This window comes from Harpia harpyja, chromosome Z (genome assembly GCF_026419915.1).
Source record: "Harpia harpyja isolate bHarHar1 chromosome Z, bHarHar1 primary haplotype, whole genome shotgun sequence".
NCBI classification, from domain to species: Eukaryota; Metazoa; Chordata; class Aves; order Accipitriformes; family Accipitridae; genus Harpia; species Harpia harpyja.
Window position 1 is genome coordinate 38,762,876 of NC_068969.1, and position 17,104 is coordinate 38,779,979.

Here is a 17,104-nt window from a genome sequence, read left to right on the forward strand (position 1 = left end):
AGCTAAGTGGTATGCCACAATTGGCATTGCTAGTGCATTTTTCTCCATTCCTTTGGCAGCGGAGTGCAGGCCACAGTTTGCTTTCACTTGGAGGGGCGTCCAGTACACCTGGAATCGACTGCCCCAGGGGTGGAAACACAGCCCCACTATTTGCCATGGACTGATCCAGGCTGCACCGGAAAAAGGTGAAGCTCCAGAACACCTGCAATACATTGATGACATCATCGTATGGGGCAACACGGCAGAAGAAGTTTTTGAGAAAGGGAAGAAAATAATCCAAATCCTTTTGAAGGCTGGTTTTGCCATAAAAGAAAGTAAGGTCAAGGTACCTGCACAGGAGATCCAGTTCTTAGGAGTAAAATGGCAAGATGGGCGTCGTCACATCCCTATGGATGTGATCAACAAAATAGCAGCTATGTCCCCACTGACTAATAAAAAGGAAACACAGGCTTTCTTAGGTGTTGTGGGCTTTTGGAGAATGCATATTCCAAATTACAGTCAAATTGTAAGTCCTCTCTACCAAGTTACCCGGAAGAAGAACGATTTTAAATGGGGGCCTGAGCAACGACAAGCCTTTGAACAAATTAAGCGGGAGATTGTTCATGCAGTAGCTCTTGGGCCAGTCCGGGCAGGACAAGATGTTAAAAATGTGCTCTACACTGCAGCTGGGGAGAATGGCCCTACCTGGAGCCTCTGGCAGAAAGCACCTGGGGAGACCTGAGACTGACCCCTGGGGTTTTGGAGTCGGGGATACAGAGGATCCGAGGCTCGCTATACTCCAACTGAAAAAGAGATATTGGCAGCATATGAAGGAGTTCGAACTGCCTCAGAAGTGGTTGGTACTGAAACACAGCTCCTCTTAGCACCCCGACTGCCAGTGCTGGGCTGGATGTTCAAAGGGAAAGTCTCCGCTACACATCATGCAACTGATGCCACGTGGAGTAAGTGGGCCGCACTGATCACACAACGAGCTTGCATAGGAAACCCCAGTCGCCCAGGAATTGTGGAAGTGATCACGGACTGGCCAGAAGGCAAAGATTTTGGAATGTCGCCAGAGGAGGAGGTGACACGGGCTGAAGAGGCCCCGCTGTATAATAAACTGCCAGAAAATGAGAGGCAATATGCCCTGTTCACTGATGGGTCCTGTCGCATTATGGGAAAACATCGGAGGTGGAAGGCTGCTGTATGGAGTCCTACACGACTAGTCGCAGAAACTGCTGAAGGAGAAGGTGAATTGAGTCAGTTTGCAGAAGTGAAAGCCATCCAGCTAGCGTTAGACATTGCTGAAAGAGAGAAGTGGCCAGTGCTCTATCTCCATACTGACTCATGGATGGTGGCAAATGCCCTATAGGGGTGGCTACAGCAATGGAAGAAGAGCAACTGGCAGCGCAGAGGTAAACCCATCTGGGCGGCCGCACTGTGGCAAGATATTGCTGTTCAGATAGAGAAGCTAGTGGTAAAAGTATGTCACGTAGATGCTCATGTACCCAAGAGTCGGGCCACTGAAGAACATCAAAACAACCAGCAGGCAGATCAGGCCGCCAAGATTGAAGTGTCTCAGGTGGACCTGGACTGGCAATGTAGGGGTGAGCTATTTATGGCTCAGTGGGCCCATGATACCTCGGGCCATCAGGGAAGAGATGCAACATATAGATGGGCTCGTGATCGAGGGGTGGACTTGACCATGGACACTATCGCACAGGTTATCCATGAATGTGAAACATGTGCTGCAATTAAGCAAGCCAAGCGGTTAAAACCCCTGTCGCGTGGAGGGCGATGGCTGAAATATAAACAGTGGGAGGCCTGGCAGATTGACTGTATCACACTCCCACGAACCCGCCAAGGCAAGTGCCATGTGCTTACAATGGTGGAAGCAACCACCGGATGGCTGGAAACATATCCTGTGTCCCACGCCACTGCCCAGAACACTATCCTGGGCCTTGAAGAGAAAGTTTTATGGCGACACGGCACCCCAGAAAGAATCGAGTCGGACAACGGGACTCACTTCTGAAACAACCTCATAGACGCCTGGGCCAAAGAGCATGGCATTGAGTGGGTATATCACATCCCTTATCACGCACCAGCCTCTGGAAAAATCGAACGATACAATGGACTGCTGAAAACTACATTGAGAGCAATGGGGGGTGGAACTTTCAAACATTGGGATACACATTTAACAAAAACCACCTGGTTAGTTAATACTAGAGGATCCGCCAATCGGGCTGGCCCCGCCCAACCAAGACTTCCACATACGGTAGAAGGGGATAAAGTCCCTGTAGTGCGCATGAGGAGTATGTTAGGAAAGGCAGTCTGGGTTAGTCCCCCCTCAAGCAGAGACAAACCTATCCAAGGGGTTGTTTTTGCTCAGGGACCTGGGTACACCTGGTGGGTGATGCAGAAGGATGGGGAAGTTCGATGTGTACCTCAGGGAGATTTGATTTTGGGAGAGAATAGCCAGTGAATTAAGCTGTATGATATTTAACTGCTAAATAACCTGCCAATGTATGTGATTGTATCTATAGTGTCTATATGCCATATCAAGGGTATTACTGTAAGAATTACCCAAATGACTGAAGGATGGACTTTGAAACTGAGCCAAGTACAACAGTGATAGAACTTGAACTGGCACCCAGCAATTTCCTCAAGATCAGCCTCTTCGACCTGCAGGCCAAGGGTGTGGGTTGCACCAAATGTACCAGCCACAAGTTCCAGAGGCAGCATACAACAACCTAACACCTCACACCATCTCTCTTATCCTGAAGAACTGTTACAACAGATGGAGCCCCAAAGTCATGGACTAAATAAAATTGATGGACACATTAGAGGGATAGCCCATTGACTAAGGGAATACTATTTGTGTGTGTGTGTGTGTGGGGGGTGTCCATATACATATATATTTATATATAAGACAAGGAAAGTGGTAGTAGTTGATTGGAAAATGTAAAAGATCTGGGCATGATGTAGATGGTATAGAATAAGGGCTGGATAATGTCCTGGGTTCAGCTGGGATAGAGTTAAGTTTTACAGGAACCTAGGAGGTGGGGGGGCATAGCCGGGGCAGCCGACCTGAACTAGCCAAGGAGCTATTCCATACCATGTGACATCATGCTCAGTATATAAATGCGGAGCAGGCTGGGGGGAGGACTCTCGACTTTCGGTGGGGGAAGTGGCGGAGCGTTGGGTTCTGGGTGGTGAGCAGTTGCACTGTGCATCACTCTTTTTGTATATTCTTTCATTAGTACCATTGTTGTTGTTGTAACCTTTTTTTTTGTGTTGTCCCAGTAAAATGCCCTTATCTCAACCCTCGAGGTTCCAGGTTTTTTTCTTTTCTCTCCTCCGTCTCCTCCCTATCCCACCGGAGGGGGGCGGGAGGAGTGAGCGAGCGGCTGCGTGGTCCTTTGTTACCGGCTGGGCTGAAACCACGACACCCCCGAAATGGCAAAAGGCAACTGTTGTCATGTGCAGCAAAATAGACGTCCTTTAAATTGCACTGCAGCAGACAGAGCTGCTGTGCTTCAGAATCCATATTCATTACTGCAGTCTCTCAGTCATCTTCTCACGTTCTCTTTATCTGTAGTTTGTATGGGACACCAAGACTTGGTCAGTTCAGTTGACGCTGAAGGCTTTAAAATGATTGTAACATTGTATGTGATGTAGAACTCCTCAGATTTCATTTTGACATCAGGCAAGATGCATGTTTTTCCAGGCAGCTGCTAGATGGATTCAGTTCATCCTTTCAGTTTGGACCAAGCGGGAAGCTCCAAGCTTGAATTTAGAAGTTAGAAGAAAAGTTTGTTGGGATTCTTGGCCAGTTGATCACATTGCTTCAGGAAGCTTGCAGAGCCTGATGTCATTCAGTATTTATATGATCAGTGGAACATGCTTAAGCTAAACTTTAGTGGTTCCTACAGATTACTCTTCACCCAGCAACCATAGCTGTGCACAGTAGTCCTCAGGAGCAGTGTGCCTGTCAGTTCAGCAAGGTTTTGACACCATTTTTTCTTTTTCTGCCAGCTTTGATTTGTGATGAGTATCATTTAATCTTTGCCTCAATCTGGTGGATACCAGCTGGCTACTGACCTCTGTCTAGCTTGGATTTACTCTCTCTTCCAGTGTGTAACTGAGTTGTCACCTTACAGTTATCTCTGTTTCTCCTTTCAGTTAGTGAGCACAAGGAAAGCTGTTTTCACCTAAGGTAGACTTATGCCACGGCATCCTGTTTCCCAGTAGTGTCTTTTTTTTTCTGGGATGGCTGTAAAAAGCCAGATTAAGAAGTTTGGATTAATTTTTTTGTTTCGTAAAGAATAAGGAAAACTGAACCTTGTTCTGGTTGTGACAATATTTTGGTTTGATGTGGTCAAGTCACATCTCTCTGTCTGGTGTCTTTTATTCCTCACTGAGCATTCTTTCTTTTTCTTCACAGCCTCACTGTGTATTTTGGTCTGCTGGAGGTCTGCAAGATGAAGCTAGGAGAGACAGTGCTGGTTAATGCTGCAGTTGGTGCTGTGGGCTCTGTGGTGGGGCAGCTTGCTAAAATTGGGGTGAGTGACTTGAACTGCTCATACTTGCTCCTCAGGAGACTCACCTGGGAGACAGGGCAACAAGGCCATGAATGATCAGGAGGGCAAGCATCCCTGAAGGCATGCCTACAGTAAGGTCTTAAGATGGGGCAAGCTCCTGAAGATGTAGCAAAGCTGGTTGAATGTTTCCTAGAGCTCAGGAACTCGTATGGTGACAACAGCCTGACTTTAAGGGTGAGCCCTCCACCCAGCACTCTTTTGAGTGTCAGCCTGTGTTGTAAGGGGATGTTTAGACGTTTTTCTCCTTTCCTTGCAGGGTTGCAAGGTGGTTGGTTGGCTGTGCTGGCTCAGATTACAAGGTTGCCTATCTGAAAAAAATAGGCTTTGATGGAGCCTTTAATTACAAGACTGTTGTATATCTCCGGATGAAGCACTGCGGAAAGCCTCTCCTGATGGCTATGACTGTTTCTTTGACAACGTGAGTTCAGAGAGAGAGGACCTTGCCTTGAGCAGACTGTCATTTTCCTTAAACTCTAGCAGGAACTCAATATTGTATACATCTAATTGAAGACTACACCAGGAACTTGATACCGATTTCCCTTGAGAAATGGTCTCCGTAAGAGCTTACTGCTTCCCTTTTCCTTTCCCACATTTATTTCTGCAGCTGACTTGGGTAGTAACAGAAAGAACAAAGACCAGAAGGCAAAGATGGATTGTTGATGATGTTTGTGAATGGACAGAGAGAAGCTTATCTTCACTCTCTGGAAAGTATGGCACATTTTGGGGAGGTGAGGGTCATGGTGAACATTTAACTGATGCTGAACAGAGAGCTCTAGTCCATTCCTGGCCCCACCTTGGACCACAGGCAGTTCTCTGCTGTTGCTGGAAGGGGAGCAAGCGTGGACGGCCCTACGTTACATGGTCCAGGTGGCTACACCAGTGCCTGTAAACAAAACAGTTGCAAGACCCACTTGTAAAATTGCTGGAGTGGCCCGTAGAGTGTTTCTGACCTCTCGCAAGTAAAGCTGAACTGTTCTTGATAGGCTGTTTGAACGTGATTGTCTTGTTTTGGAAGCTAAAAGAGTTCAACAGGGTGGATGCAGTCAAATCATGTCAGTTTGCCTTCAAGCCAGAGGACAAGCCCCGACTTTTTTCATTTACTAGGATAGCTAACATATGCATTATACCTGGTAATATAATACCTGGCACAGGGGTGTTAGCTGAGATACTGGCCTAAAACTGCCAGGCTAGCTACCTGGTTTAAAGGGCAGCCATCATCACTGTTTTAGCATGTCTTTCTCTCAGCGGCCTGTCCGCTGATCCAGGGATGACGGCACCGTCGTTCTGTGTGGATTGCAATGCACCTGCCTTGCCCTGGCAATCGATGTGAATGCATGGTGCCAGGGCAAAGCACTTGCCCCTGTGGCAGGAGCTCCTGGTTGCTTTGCCTTACCCTTCCAAATTTAGTGTCCCATGCTGCTAAGGTCTTAAATAGGTTTCATGGTCTAGTCTGTTCCCTTCCCTCTCACTTCCAAGTTTTGTGCAGAGCTCTCCCCAGCAGTAAACTTTCTCACAGCTTTTCTGCACTAAAAGCTTCTGAGCACAGCACATCCCTGTTTGGGGGAAGAGAATCATTAAGTAAAAACTTGACATCACCATGATGTGAAGAGGTAAAAGTGCAGACTGGTGTGGGGGAAATGCAGAGGTGGTGCTTCTTAGTGACCCTAGACATGCTCCTTAGGAGGAGGGATCTAAGGGCAAGTCCTGCAAAACACTTCCAAACCAAGATCTGTGAAGCAGTTTGGGAGTTAAAACTGATTCCCTGTGTTCATAACTACTTTTCAGAAGAGTGAGATCAAGTCCTCATAGATGTTGACTAAGTGTAAGGGTTTCTGCAGCCACCTAGTCTTTGGAGTAGTGGAACTCACCTCTTTGCGCCTTGATTGAACCTGTTGGTGCAACAATGCAAGGCTGGCAGGTTTTGGCAGTCAATGCCAGACACTGGATTCTCTGTAATGCCGCACATGCTCTCATTCTTGTAGGCGGGTGGAGAATTTGCCAGTATTGCTATCAACCACATGAAGAAATATGGAAGGATTGCAGTCTGTGGAGCCATCTCTCAGTACAATGACTCTGTGCCTCAGAAAGTTGCGGGCCTGCTTTCTTGTGTCTAAATTTATTTCCTGTTTGGTGATGGCAGGGAGAAAATGTAATGGGAGTCTCTTGAGATTTTATTTGTTGTCTCCATATGCCATTTGAGTGTACGTGTGTACATTTGGGTATCTAACCGCTGCTTTGGGACAGCAGGAATGTGATGACGCTCCTTGTGTGTACATGCACTCATCCTGCTTTGTGCACACTCCTTTTGGATGGAGAACTTCAGCTGATTAGAAATGAAGGAGAGACTAAGCTACTTAATACAGGATTCACCAGGGCTTTAAGCAGATACAGATCAGTAGAAGGCATGATGCCATTTACACAGTATGTACTTTTAGTTGAGAGAATGGATTTCCCTCGGGTTTTTAGATGAGGCAGCTTACAGTTTGGGGTTTTTTTTCCCATAAAATTTCAGCTACTGGTGAAACTGCTGGGAAATGTAGCTGAGATGAATATTCACTTTCAATGACATTAATTGTGGTCTGAATTCTCTTTGGCAACTGTTTGGCTTTGGACTCCCAGATCACTTTAAAAATGGGACAGGGTTTTGAGAGTGGGGAGACTATCACATTTTTATGATTGAGGGCACTGGTTTTTAATGTGAGTAAATTTTTTGAGATTTAGAAAGAGCATGACAGCTTGGCAGGCTGTCAAAACAGTATTTCCAGGACTCAGCTGAAGCCCCTCAGGTGAAGCTGAGGCCACTTTACTTCTGAATGAAAGTGTTTTCAGAAGTGGTGGGTGTTTAGCCCCACAGCTTTATGGATCAGGCCTTTGTTTCCCTGGGTGGCTGTCTGTCCATGAATCCTTGGTCTTTTGTCCTGGAAATTCTGTTTGGAAAAAATAGCAGTTGCTTTTGGCTGGAACAAAGTGGTTCAGTGGTCTTTACTGGCTAAAAGCTCTCTTTATGCATTGGGTCTTACTTTAAATGAAACTGAGATTGCAGGTGGTTTGCTGGTTCCTTTCTCTTGCAGGGCCTTATGTGCAGGTTCCAATGATCTTCAAAGAGCTTCAAATGGAAGAATTTATTGTGACCCATTGGAATAACCGCTGGGAGGAAGGTCTGAAGGCCCTGCTAAAATGGGTCGTGGAGGTAAGGAAGGAAGGAAGGGGTAGTTTTCTGTAAGGTGTACTCACACCACAGCTTCCCTCTTTGCAAGGGGTCTCTTGTCATAGCTGGTGAGGTGAGGTCCCAGCATGATACTTTCCTTCCACCTGACTTGGTCTCTGAGCCTTTTGGAGACACTCAAACCATAGTGAACATGCCTGATCCCTTCTGCTTTGTTGAGACCTGCGATACTAGCTTGTGGACTTAGATATATTCCAGAATACATGTAGGCTTTGAAAGAGGATGCTTCCAGAGTAATTCAAAACACTTCTCTGGCAATGAAGAGTTTCATATTTGAGTAATTCCTCTATTTCCCATTCAGAAGTCTCCTTTCATCTGTAGTATGAGCAAGGATTTCCATTGTAGTGTCATGCTGAAGTTACTGGCAAGAATCGATATTTTTATGGAATTGGAAGCTGGGCCTTAAAGGGACTTAATAGGGATTTCTTAAATTTTATTTTTCTAAATGGAGCCTGAATTCAACACTTGGTTCATGGCTGTGAAAAGCTTGCGAGTGTGAACACTAAAGGCTAAGAGGCTCTAGCTTTTACAAACATGAGGATTTGGGGTGGCTCAACTTTTGATCATTTGGATTTGCAATTCCATACTTCCCTATGGGTAGAGACAGGCCTGGCTATGGGGAAATAATCCCCTACCTGTCCATTGTCTGGGGACCAAGTAGCACTAAATCTGTCCTAGTGTGTTTTTATAGCAGTGACTTTTGCTCCCTGTTAGGACTCCAGGTAGAAGGTCTTGCAAGAAAAGCAGATCCTTACAACAGCCTACCTAGTTTTGCAAAGTTACCCTGGTGTGTGCCAGCTTACATGTTTCAGGTGAAACATACAAGCTGGAGAAAATCTGGTTGCAATTTAGTCTCCTGAAGATGGTAAAAACTAGGCAGCCTGGTGAATGAAAACTCAGCAATTTCCTTTCTTACTTTTGATAGGGAAAAGTGAAATGCCATGAACAAGTCACTGAAGGATTTGGGAACATGCCAATGGCATTCATTGGAATGTTAAAGGGAGAAAATCTTGGAAAAGCCATTGTGAAAGTCTGAAGGTCACATATTCCTGGAGGACTGGCGTAGGAGAATGTGATTAAGTGCTTTTAACTCACTGATTGAAAGGTGTGCTTCGGTCATTTTGCTGGACATTTGGTGATGATACCTTCCTGTTAATAATTGGGCTAATAAGTGTAAGTATATGCCAGTTGCTTTGCTCTTGAAGAACTTGAGAGTTGCTTCCCAAAGCTACACAAAAAAATGTGCCTTAAAACTGCTGAACTTCATCAGAACTCTAACAGATTTAATAGCAGCTTGAACCTTTCTGCGACTCAACTTGTAGAAAGGAAAAGCAATTCCAAAAGCTTTGCCACCTGATCACATGTCTGATGACTAATGTTTACCCATTGGTTTGGCCCAGAACTCGGCAAAAGGGATGTTTTTAACCAGTATCAAGGAGCAAAACACAGGCTAACACCTGGGGGTTCCTAGCTTCCTCATGGCTGGCTTTTGGGGTTTTTTTACTTTCATCAGGAAATGTAGATATCTCAGTTATTCTGAGATTATGGAAAGAAAAAATAAATCTGTTAATGGATACTTTGCTTGTCTTGTAAGTCTGTTTGTGGAATGCCCTCCTCTTTACTTCCTTGCAGTTAACACAGAGTGGCTAAAATACTACAAGCACTTATTTATCCCAGCAGATCTTACAGTACAGGTGATACAGATAGGTCACTTACTTATTTCCTTGAGTAGTTAGGCCATTGGTGTCCAAGCTTAGAGTTGACCTTGCCATAGTGTTCACCCTGGCTCTCCTGGAAGATGAGGTCAATATGCTGGCCCTAGCTATGTTAAATTGGTGCTGAGTGAAGGAGACACAGAGGTTAGCAACAATAAATGTATTGAAAAAGCTGGAACAAGAACCTGTTACTACGGGATACAGACAGGTATTGAAGGTGATGGTGATCCATCTTCAACCACTGTGGAGGACAAGTCGGTTAATTTTTATGTCTCATTGATCTGTGAAGAGGAATCCTAAGTGGCTACAATGCCGTTGCAGTGCTAGGATTAGATGCTCTGTCTGTCAACAAGAAGAGATCACTTACTTACTTAAGATGTAGACCAACCGATACTTGCTGAGTGGGCTGAACAAAACACATGTCCTGAAATACAGGTTGACTGGCCACTGGGGAAATACTGCATCTTGGTACAAGTAGGGAAGAGGTTCTGGTTGCTTTATAGGGTTTTCTGAGGAGAACAAACTGCCAGTTTGGGTTAGCTCCAGTGCTGTGGTTTTCAGCTGGCCTCTCAGAAAGATCTGTGGATTAATACCACTGCACAGTATGGAAAATGATAAACCAGAAAAGGGAGTTTGTTGTCAGTAGGCTTCAGATCCACTGTATAGAGGTCTGCTATTGTTTGGCACATTTTTATTGAGAAGTTTTCAGAGGGCTTGCAAGTCTTAAAATACTGAATTGTTTTAAGTCCAGTGAATTCATGATCTCTTGTTTCAAGTTAAGTTGTGATTTGGGCAGAAACTAAATATAGCCTCATGGAGTTCCTGTCCCTTGGTCAGAGTTGCAGAAAGATTTGTCAGTCAGAATAATCCTGGCTCAGCCTGCTTTCTCATAAAATACTGACCTGTACGTTCCCCTTGCTATCTGTGTACAGATTTCATGCTTCATGAATTGCAGCTGATTTTGCAAGGCTGTTTTACCCCCAAAACATAATTATTTTTGTAAAACCAACCCCTTGCGCCTCCCTCCTCCCAAACGTCTGAACTTTACTGGGGAACATAACTTGGCTTTTCAGGAGGAAATAGCTTTCTCTTACACACCAGAATACCGCCAGCATGTGAATAATTGGCAATAATATCCCTCATTGTCCAGCACTGTCCGGAGGTCTTGTGGTGGTTTCTCACCATGAGCTTGGTTGTCCTCGAAGTTCTAAAGCTTATGGAGAGATACCTGAATTTTTCCATAATGTCTTGATGAAAATAAAAAGGGAGTATTAAAAACATAGAATTTTTTTTTCCTTGACAGTCATGGGAATGAGACTGTCAGTGGTACCAGGTAGGGTGAGGGTCACAAAACCTCTGTATTTCTCCCCTCTAATGAAGCAAACTAACCCTATGAGTACAGTCAGTGTAACAAAGTGGAACAAGGTGCCAGTGCCCAGGGGAGAGCAAAGGCACAGTGATGTGTTGCTGGGATAGGCCCTTTCTGCCAATACATGACTATGTGTCCTTTTAGGCAGAGCATTGGTAGTATCATGGCAGTCTGTGGTGGTGCATTTCCCCCTCTCTCTGGGCTGATCTACTAATTTGGGGACTCGCTAGGCCTTAGCCTAAGTGTAATGAGTTGGGTGGTTAAGCGTGCCTTAACCATACCAGGAACTCTTGCTCGGCTAAGACAGGGAGCTGCACCAACCGTACCAAGGACTCCTGTTGCCTGGCGGAGACTGGGGATGGGAGTAGGGATAATTAGTCATTTCCTGACAACCTTGGGATGTCTCAGTCCTCTTCTGACAGCCTTGGAGCATCCCTTATCTGAATCATAACTCGTGAAACGGTACCAGTGCTACTGGAATCCCAGTCGTTTGCTGATGACTAAAGCCAATCATCTCATGAACCTATAAGCAGCAGTACTAAGTGAGACCCTTTGAGACCACCATCTTCCTCTGAGTGGGATGCCTCTCAGAGCTCACAAACTCTTGAGTTTGTGAAGATCGGAAGTATGTCGCCAAAGCCCATGGGACCTGGGCTGAAACTCTCCGCTCCTTGAGGCTCAACCCTTCGCCCGTTAAGAAAAATGCCGAGGCGTTTGACGTGAATAGTTTCACTGAACTCAAGGGGAATTTTCAACAGGTATACCTCTTTTACTTGCTTATATGTATATCTCTTAGTGTGTTCGTGCATGTACTAATCTGAATATTCTATAGCAAGTATATTAATCTATACATAAGTCACTGTCATGAATTTTATTCAACTGTGAATCAATCTCAGGCTGCTATTATAATCCCTTTAGACATAAACCATTGCCCAAGTCTGGGACTAGGAGTTGATCCAGCTGCACCTAAGCTCCAACAGGAGTTTGGATAGCAAGGGGGTCTTCTCTGAACCTTGTAACTCAACAGGAGGGTCTCCCCTACCTTTTTACATTCCCGGTCTCTGTACAAATCAATTCTAATTTGATTTTCCTTTGTATGTTTCTCTTTTACCCTATTGCATCTTCAGTCTCTGTATACATAATTTTAGTTTGATTCTAACTTCATTTTGCTTTGTATGTTTCCTTTGTACTTAATCCATGTATTAAGTAATAGGGTGAACCTTGCCATCAAATTTTGTGAAGTCATACTTTTATAAATTCCTATTAAATAATTTTTGCTAATACCCTTGAAGGTGATTATTTAAGCAGTCTAAACCACTCCACAACATGGTCCAGCCTGTCCTCTGGCCACTTGCACAAGGCCTGTGAGCAGCCAACACTGGCTGCCATCACCCTTCCTCTAACATTATCACTCTGCAGCTGAGCTTAAAGGCTTTCTGGGAAAGGGCAAGCTCTCGGTGGTCCCACTGGCTGTCAGAAGGCATGCAAGGGATTGCCTGGGTCTAGGTCCTCCTTGGCACTGCAGCAGTCCTCCATTGCATGCATCTGTGCTAAGGTGGAAGGGGTGTCAGCTCTGCCCAGGGTGCAGTGCCCATTCCTCAATGTCCCTGCAGCAGGGGCTGTGCTGGTAGTCATCTCTGGTCTTTTTGTGCTGCTTTTCTCCAGTCCACATGGCTATGTCTGTGCTGCTGCCTAAGTGACACTTAGCAAGCAGGCTTGGCAGTGGGATTTCTGAGGCCATTTAGGATCCCAGTTCATTGAGGATGTAATATATGAGAGCAAGAGGAAGAGTTTATTTAATAATCTTAAATGTAAACAGCTGCAGGCTTCATCATCTGTTGGCTAAACAGCTCTTCATTTATACGTATCATTATCTCTAGAGGAGTGGTTTAACCACTTAATGCCTTATGCTTGCCTGTGCAAAATGAAAGTTTCTAGATCAGAGGTGTTCCAGGCTACTAAGCATTCCAACTTCTGTGTCCTGTTCCCAAGGAAATTCAGGCTGGGGCTGGTGGCAATAACCTGCCTGAGCTTAGGACACAGTGGGGACTAGCCTTGAGGAGTTCACCGTGGCCTGCCACACCAAGGGTGGCCTCAGGAAACCCTGGGAATTGCTGCAAAGAGCTGTGGGTTGCTGAATCCAAGGAGCTACTCCTGGAGCGCATTGCTGCATGCTGAGCTTCTCTCATGGTCTTCCAGGGTCAGTGCCCACAGGAGGGGTCAGGACAACACGGCCAAGCCACAGCGTCCATTCTCATGTGAGCCCTGTTCCCCAGCCAAATCAAGTCCAACCTTAAACCCCCAGCATCTCTGATGCAGCCTGTATTGAAGTGAGCAAGACATACCTCAGATGCTTTGCTCTCACCTTGCTCCCACAACACCTGACTGTAGCTGTTCATCTCACACACCCTCACCCAGCATCAGCTCCAACAGATCCCTCACAGCTTAGCTTGCTGCTGGCCATTACCTACAGTGTGGGGAGATGCCTCCTGTCCCTATCCTCAGCCCCTCATCACTAGCTGAACATGGGCTCTGCTTCCTAGTAAGCTGAAAGCCTTTGGTGCCATCCTGCTAAGGGGTGCTAAAACTGATCACTGTATTTCCCTTATCAGCAGGCTTCACAGTTCTGAGCACTGTTCATGGTGCCCTTCCTCTTCCCCCAGGTTCCTCTCTCAGAGGAACTAGAAACATGCAAAGGAAGGTGAAAAACCAGACTTAATTGCTTCCCTGAGGAAATGTCATAGACTGACTCAAGTGGAGGGTACATGACCCAAGCCTGGTCTAAAACTCTTCTTCTGTGGATGCCATTGGATCCAATGCCTGGCTTCTTCACCTCCCTAGAGTCTGTTCACACCTCTGCCACATCCACCCCACCCCAGATGCTCCAGTTCCTGGGGGCCAGGGAGATGGTGCCACCTGGATAATGGGATCCCACCCCCCATGCACTCTCCTCTAGCCTGTTACCTAGACATACTACCATCACTCCAGTGCTGTCACAAGAGGGAAAAGCGCAAGGCATTCCCAGAGCCCATGTGTGTATAAATGCATGTATAAACGTAGACAGTCACTGCCACCTTGTGGAGATTTGCATCTGTCACAAATTTTGTCTTTGCCAGCTGCCAGTAGAGATAAGGCTTCATGCAGCTCCCATGCATTCTTCACCTTCTCTATCTACCAACCCGGACCATCTCAGCTTTCCCTCTCCAGAGGAGGAAAAATTGCATTTCATGTGGTTGTACTTCCCTGACATCTCTGCAAGACTTTTTGAAGTTCCTCAAACTCATCTAGTTGATCCTTAGCAAATCTGGAGGCATCTGGCTGGGTATGCTTCTCACCTGCACGAAACCTCCATTGAAAATAAGGATGCCACAGTGTGGTTCAACCTCTGGTCAGCAAGACTGAGTACAGCACCCACTGCCTCCCCAGAGCACCTTATCAGACAACTCTTCTGCCACAGTTTTGTGCTTGGTCTTCTGACTGAGGAAGACCTACAAATGAAGGTTTCAGCAGCTAGGGTAGAGTTGGTATACAGTTACTGCTTCAGATGAAGGGCAGAGACCCCACGCCACAGCCAGGCCCCTGCTAAGCCTGGTGCCCTCTCAGTCCTGCACTGCCTGTTGTCAACCTTTCAATGTATTAAGGTTTACATGCGAAGGTTTTGGTAGTGGGTCGGGCCCGCAGGGTTGTCTTCTGTGAGAAGACACCAGAAGCTGCCACCACATCAGACAGAGCCAGTGACAGCTGGCTGCAAGAGGGACCCACACTGGCCAAAGCTGAGTCCTCTCTAACGAGCCCCTGCAGCCCATGGAGGTCCCCATGCCAGAGCAGGTGGATGTGCCTAAAGAATGGTGCAGCCCACGGACAGCCCACAGAGGAACTGGCTTCTTGCAGGACTTCTGGCCTGTGGAGAGGAGCTCACTCTGGAGCAGGTTTTCTGGCAGGACCTGTGGCCTATGGGGGACCCACACCAGAGCAGTCCATTCCCAAACAACTGTATCCCATGGACCCTATGCTGGAGCAGTGGAAGAGCATGAGGAGGAAGGAGCAGCAGAGACATGTTATGAACTGAGCACAACCCCCATCCCCCTGCACCACTCAGGGGTGGGGAGGTGGAAGAGCCAGGAGTGAAACTGAGCCTGTGAAGAAGGGAGAGGTAGGGGAAGGTGTTAAGAGATTCGTTCTTATTTCAAATTATCCTACTCTGTGTAATTGCAGTAAGTTAATTTCCCCAAGTTGAGTCCATTTGGCCTGTGACTGTACTTGCTGAGTCATCTCCCTGTCCTTACCACAAGCCACAAGCTTTTCTGTCATTCTCTCCCCATCCTGCTGAAGAAGGGAGTGGTAAGAGGGGCTTGTTAGGCACCTGGCAGCCAGCCAAGGTCAACCCACCAGTCAGTCTCTCCCACCCTTCACCAAGGGTCAGGGACCAGTGCTACAGACTTAGTCTAGCCAGGATTTCACCAGCATATTCCTCAAGCCAATTCCTTGGGTGGCTGAAAGCTGCATGTCCTAGAGCACAGCACAAAGGAGCTGCTATGCCACAGTTTGTTGGCATTGGTAAAACAGAAGTTGTTTTTTGTTCTTGCTAGATCCAGCTAGTTTTGATGAATGAAGAGTAAAAATTTAAACATTAGAGTAATTACAAATACTCTTATTGGAATCATTCGGAGGGGAATCCAAGTCTAACTTCATTCAGGTCAAGGAAAGAATGAAGAACAGATGGTTAACTGGAGCTGACTGTTGCAAGAGAAGATGTGGAAGAGGTGCATGGGTGGTGAAGAGACTCCTTCCCCAAGTGCATTGACAGCAGTTTCAGAACACACAGATGGAGTTAAGGAATGTCACTATTTCACTGCAATCTAATCACATACAGTTCCCTTGTCCACTCACTGTGACCCCTTGGCCCTCCCTTTGACCATCATTAGTCCTCTCTCATTAAGCCTACTTATTCCAGCAATGTGTTCCAATTGCTGTGCTCAAGGAAGTACTTCTCCTGTTGGCCAGCCCACTCTAAGAAAGTAAGCTATGTAACAGGCCTGCAGACAAAAGCACCTTGCTCTACTGGTTTGACAGCAAGGCACAGATCCCAGCCATTTCATAGCCAAATGAAAGACTGCAGTCATTACCTGAGGGGAGGAGAACTTCTTCCTGAAGCCCTGACTCCCAGAAGAAACCTCTGTATGTTGTTTCTTCTCTGCCATGTACATCAAGTTTCTTCCAAACATTCAAGTCAGCTGGCCATCTACCACTTCCCTCTTGAAGGCATCTTTTCAGATCACTGGATCAAAGCAGCCAGTTCTGTTCATGTAAACAGCAGATCACAGAGTTCAATGAAAGAGTGACTCTGCTGCACTACTCTCTAGCATATGGTAATACTGGTCTCACTCCTTCATATGAAAAACAAGCAAGCAAAAAAATAAACGCACCTACTGAGCCCTCCAGGGTATTACTTAACACCCATGTGGCAGGGCATACGGCCCAAGTTTTTAGCAAGGCTACTTGTACCCATTCCTTTTAGGGCAAAACATTTATGTGCTAAGTCTAGGCTTTGTTAGAGGCCAAAACCCCATGTTCTTGCCTGTTGGAAGACTCAGTCCAGTTCCCATCCTGAACTGGGGTTCTCTCCTCCCAGCAGGGGCACTGTTGCTGTAGGAACTGAGGCTCCTTACATCTCAGCTAGGTATAACCATTAGGCTTTGCTTTCCATCACCTGTAATGACAAAGGCCAACTTCAAACACTCAGATTCTGGCATAACTACACATTTGGAGAGAATATGCTTGCTTGTTCCTTTAAAGGGAAAGTTTAGCTAACACACATATCCTCACTGAATATTCCTCAAACAGCCAAGCCTTAAAGAACACCTCCTTTAAAATAAGGCTATGCAAGTTATCTTCCATCACGCTATGCCTACATGCCAGCTCTCAGAATTGGAAGATACTGCAGCTCAGGAAGCTGAAGACTAACTGCACTTGTAAGAATTGCTTTGCACCCCCAGTTTCAGCACAAGAGTTATTCCAGCCTTTCTGATCTTTCCCAATCCTATCTTGAATTTCTAGTCACTCCTATGTTACCTGGATCTTTCAAGGTTATTGCAGAGTGTCATTAAGAGCATTAAGTCAAACTCAACACATGAGCAGCATTAACTGCACCTTTCCCCTGCTCCAGTAGGTAACAACCTGGTCTGGCCTCACCTCAGCAGAAACACTGTATGTT

The 17,104-nt window shown here is 46.1% G+C and overlaps 1 protein-coding gene across 1 annotated transcript in view; it reads left to right on the plus strand.

Annotated features, from left to right (window-relative positions):
- Window positions 1–9,382, plus strand: part of PTGR1 (prostaglandin reductase 1) — a 36,215-nt gene extending 26,833 nt beyond the window's left edge. The window contains 8 exon segments of the mRNA XM_052775987.1: window positions 4,424–4,541; window positions 4,837–4,848; window positions 4,850–4,942; window positions 4,945–4,998; window positions 6,563–6,667; window position 7,221; window positions 7,652–7,770; window positions 8,732–9,382. Coding sequence (XP_052631947.1) covers window positions 4,424–4,541; window positions 4,837–4,848; window positions 4,850–4,942; window positions 4,945–4,998; window positions 6,563–6,667; window position 7,221; window positions 7,652–7,770; window positions 8,732–8,842 — 613 coding nt within the window. The 3' untranslated portion in view covers window positions 8,843–9,382.
- The last annotated feature ends 7,722 nt before the right edge of the window (window positions 9,383–17,104 follow it).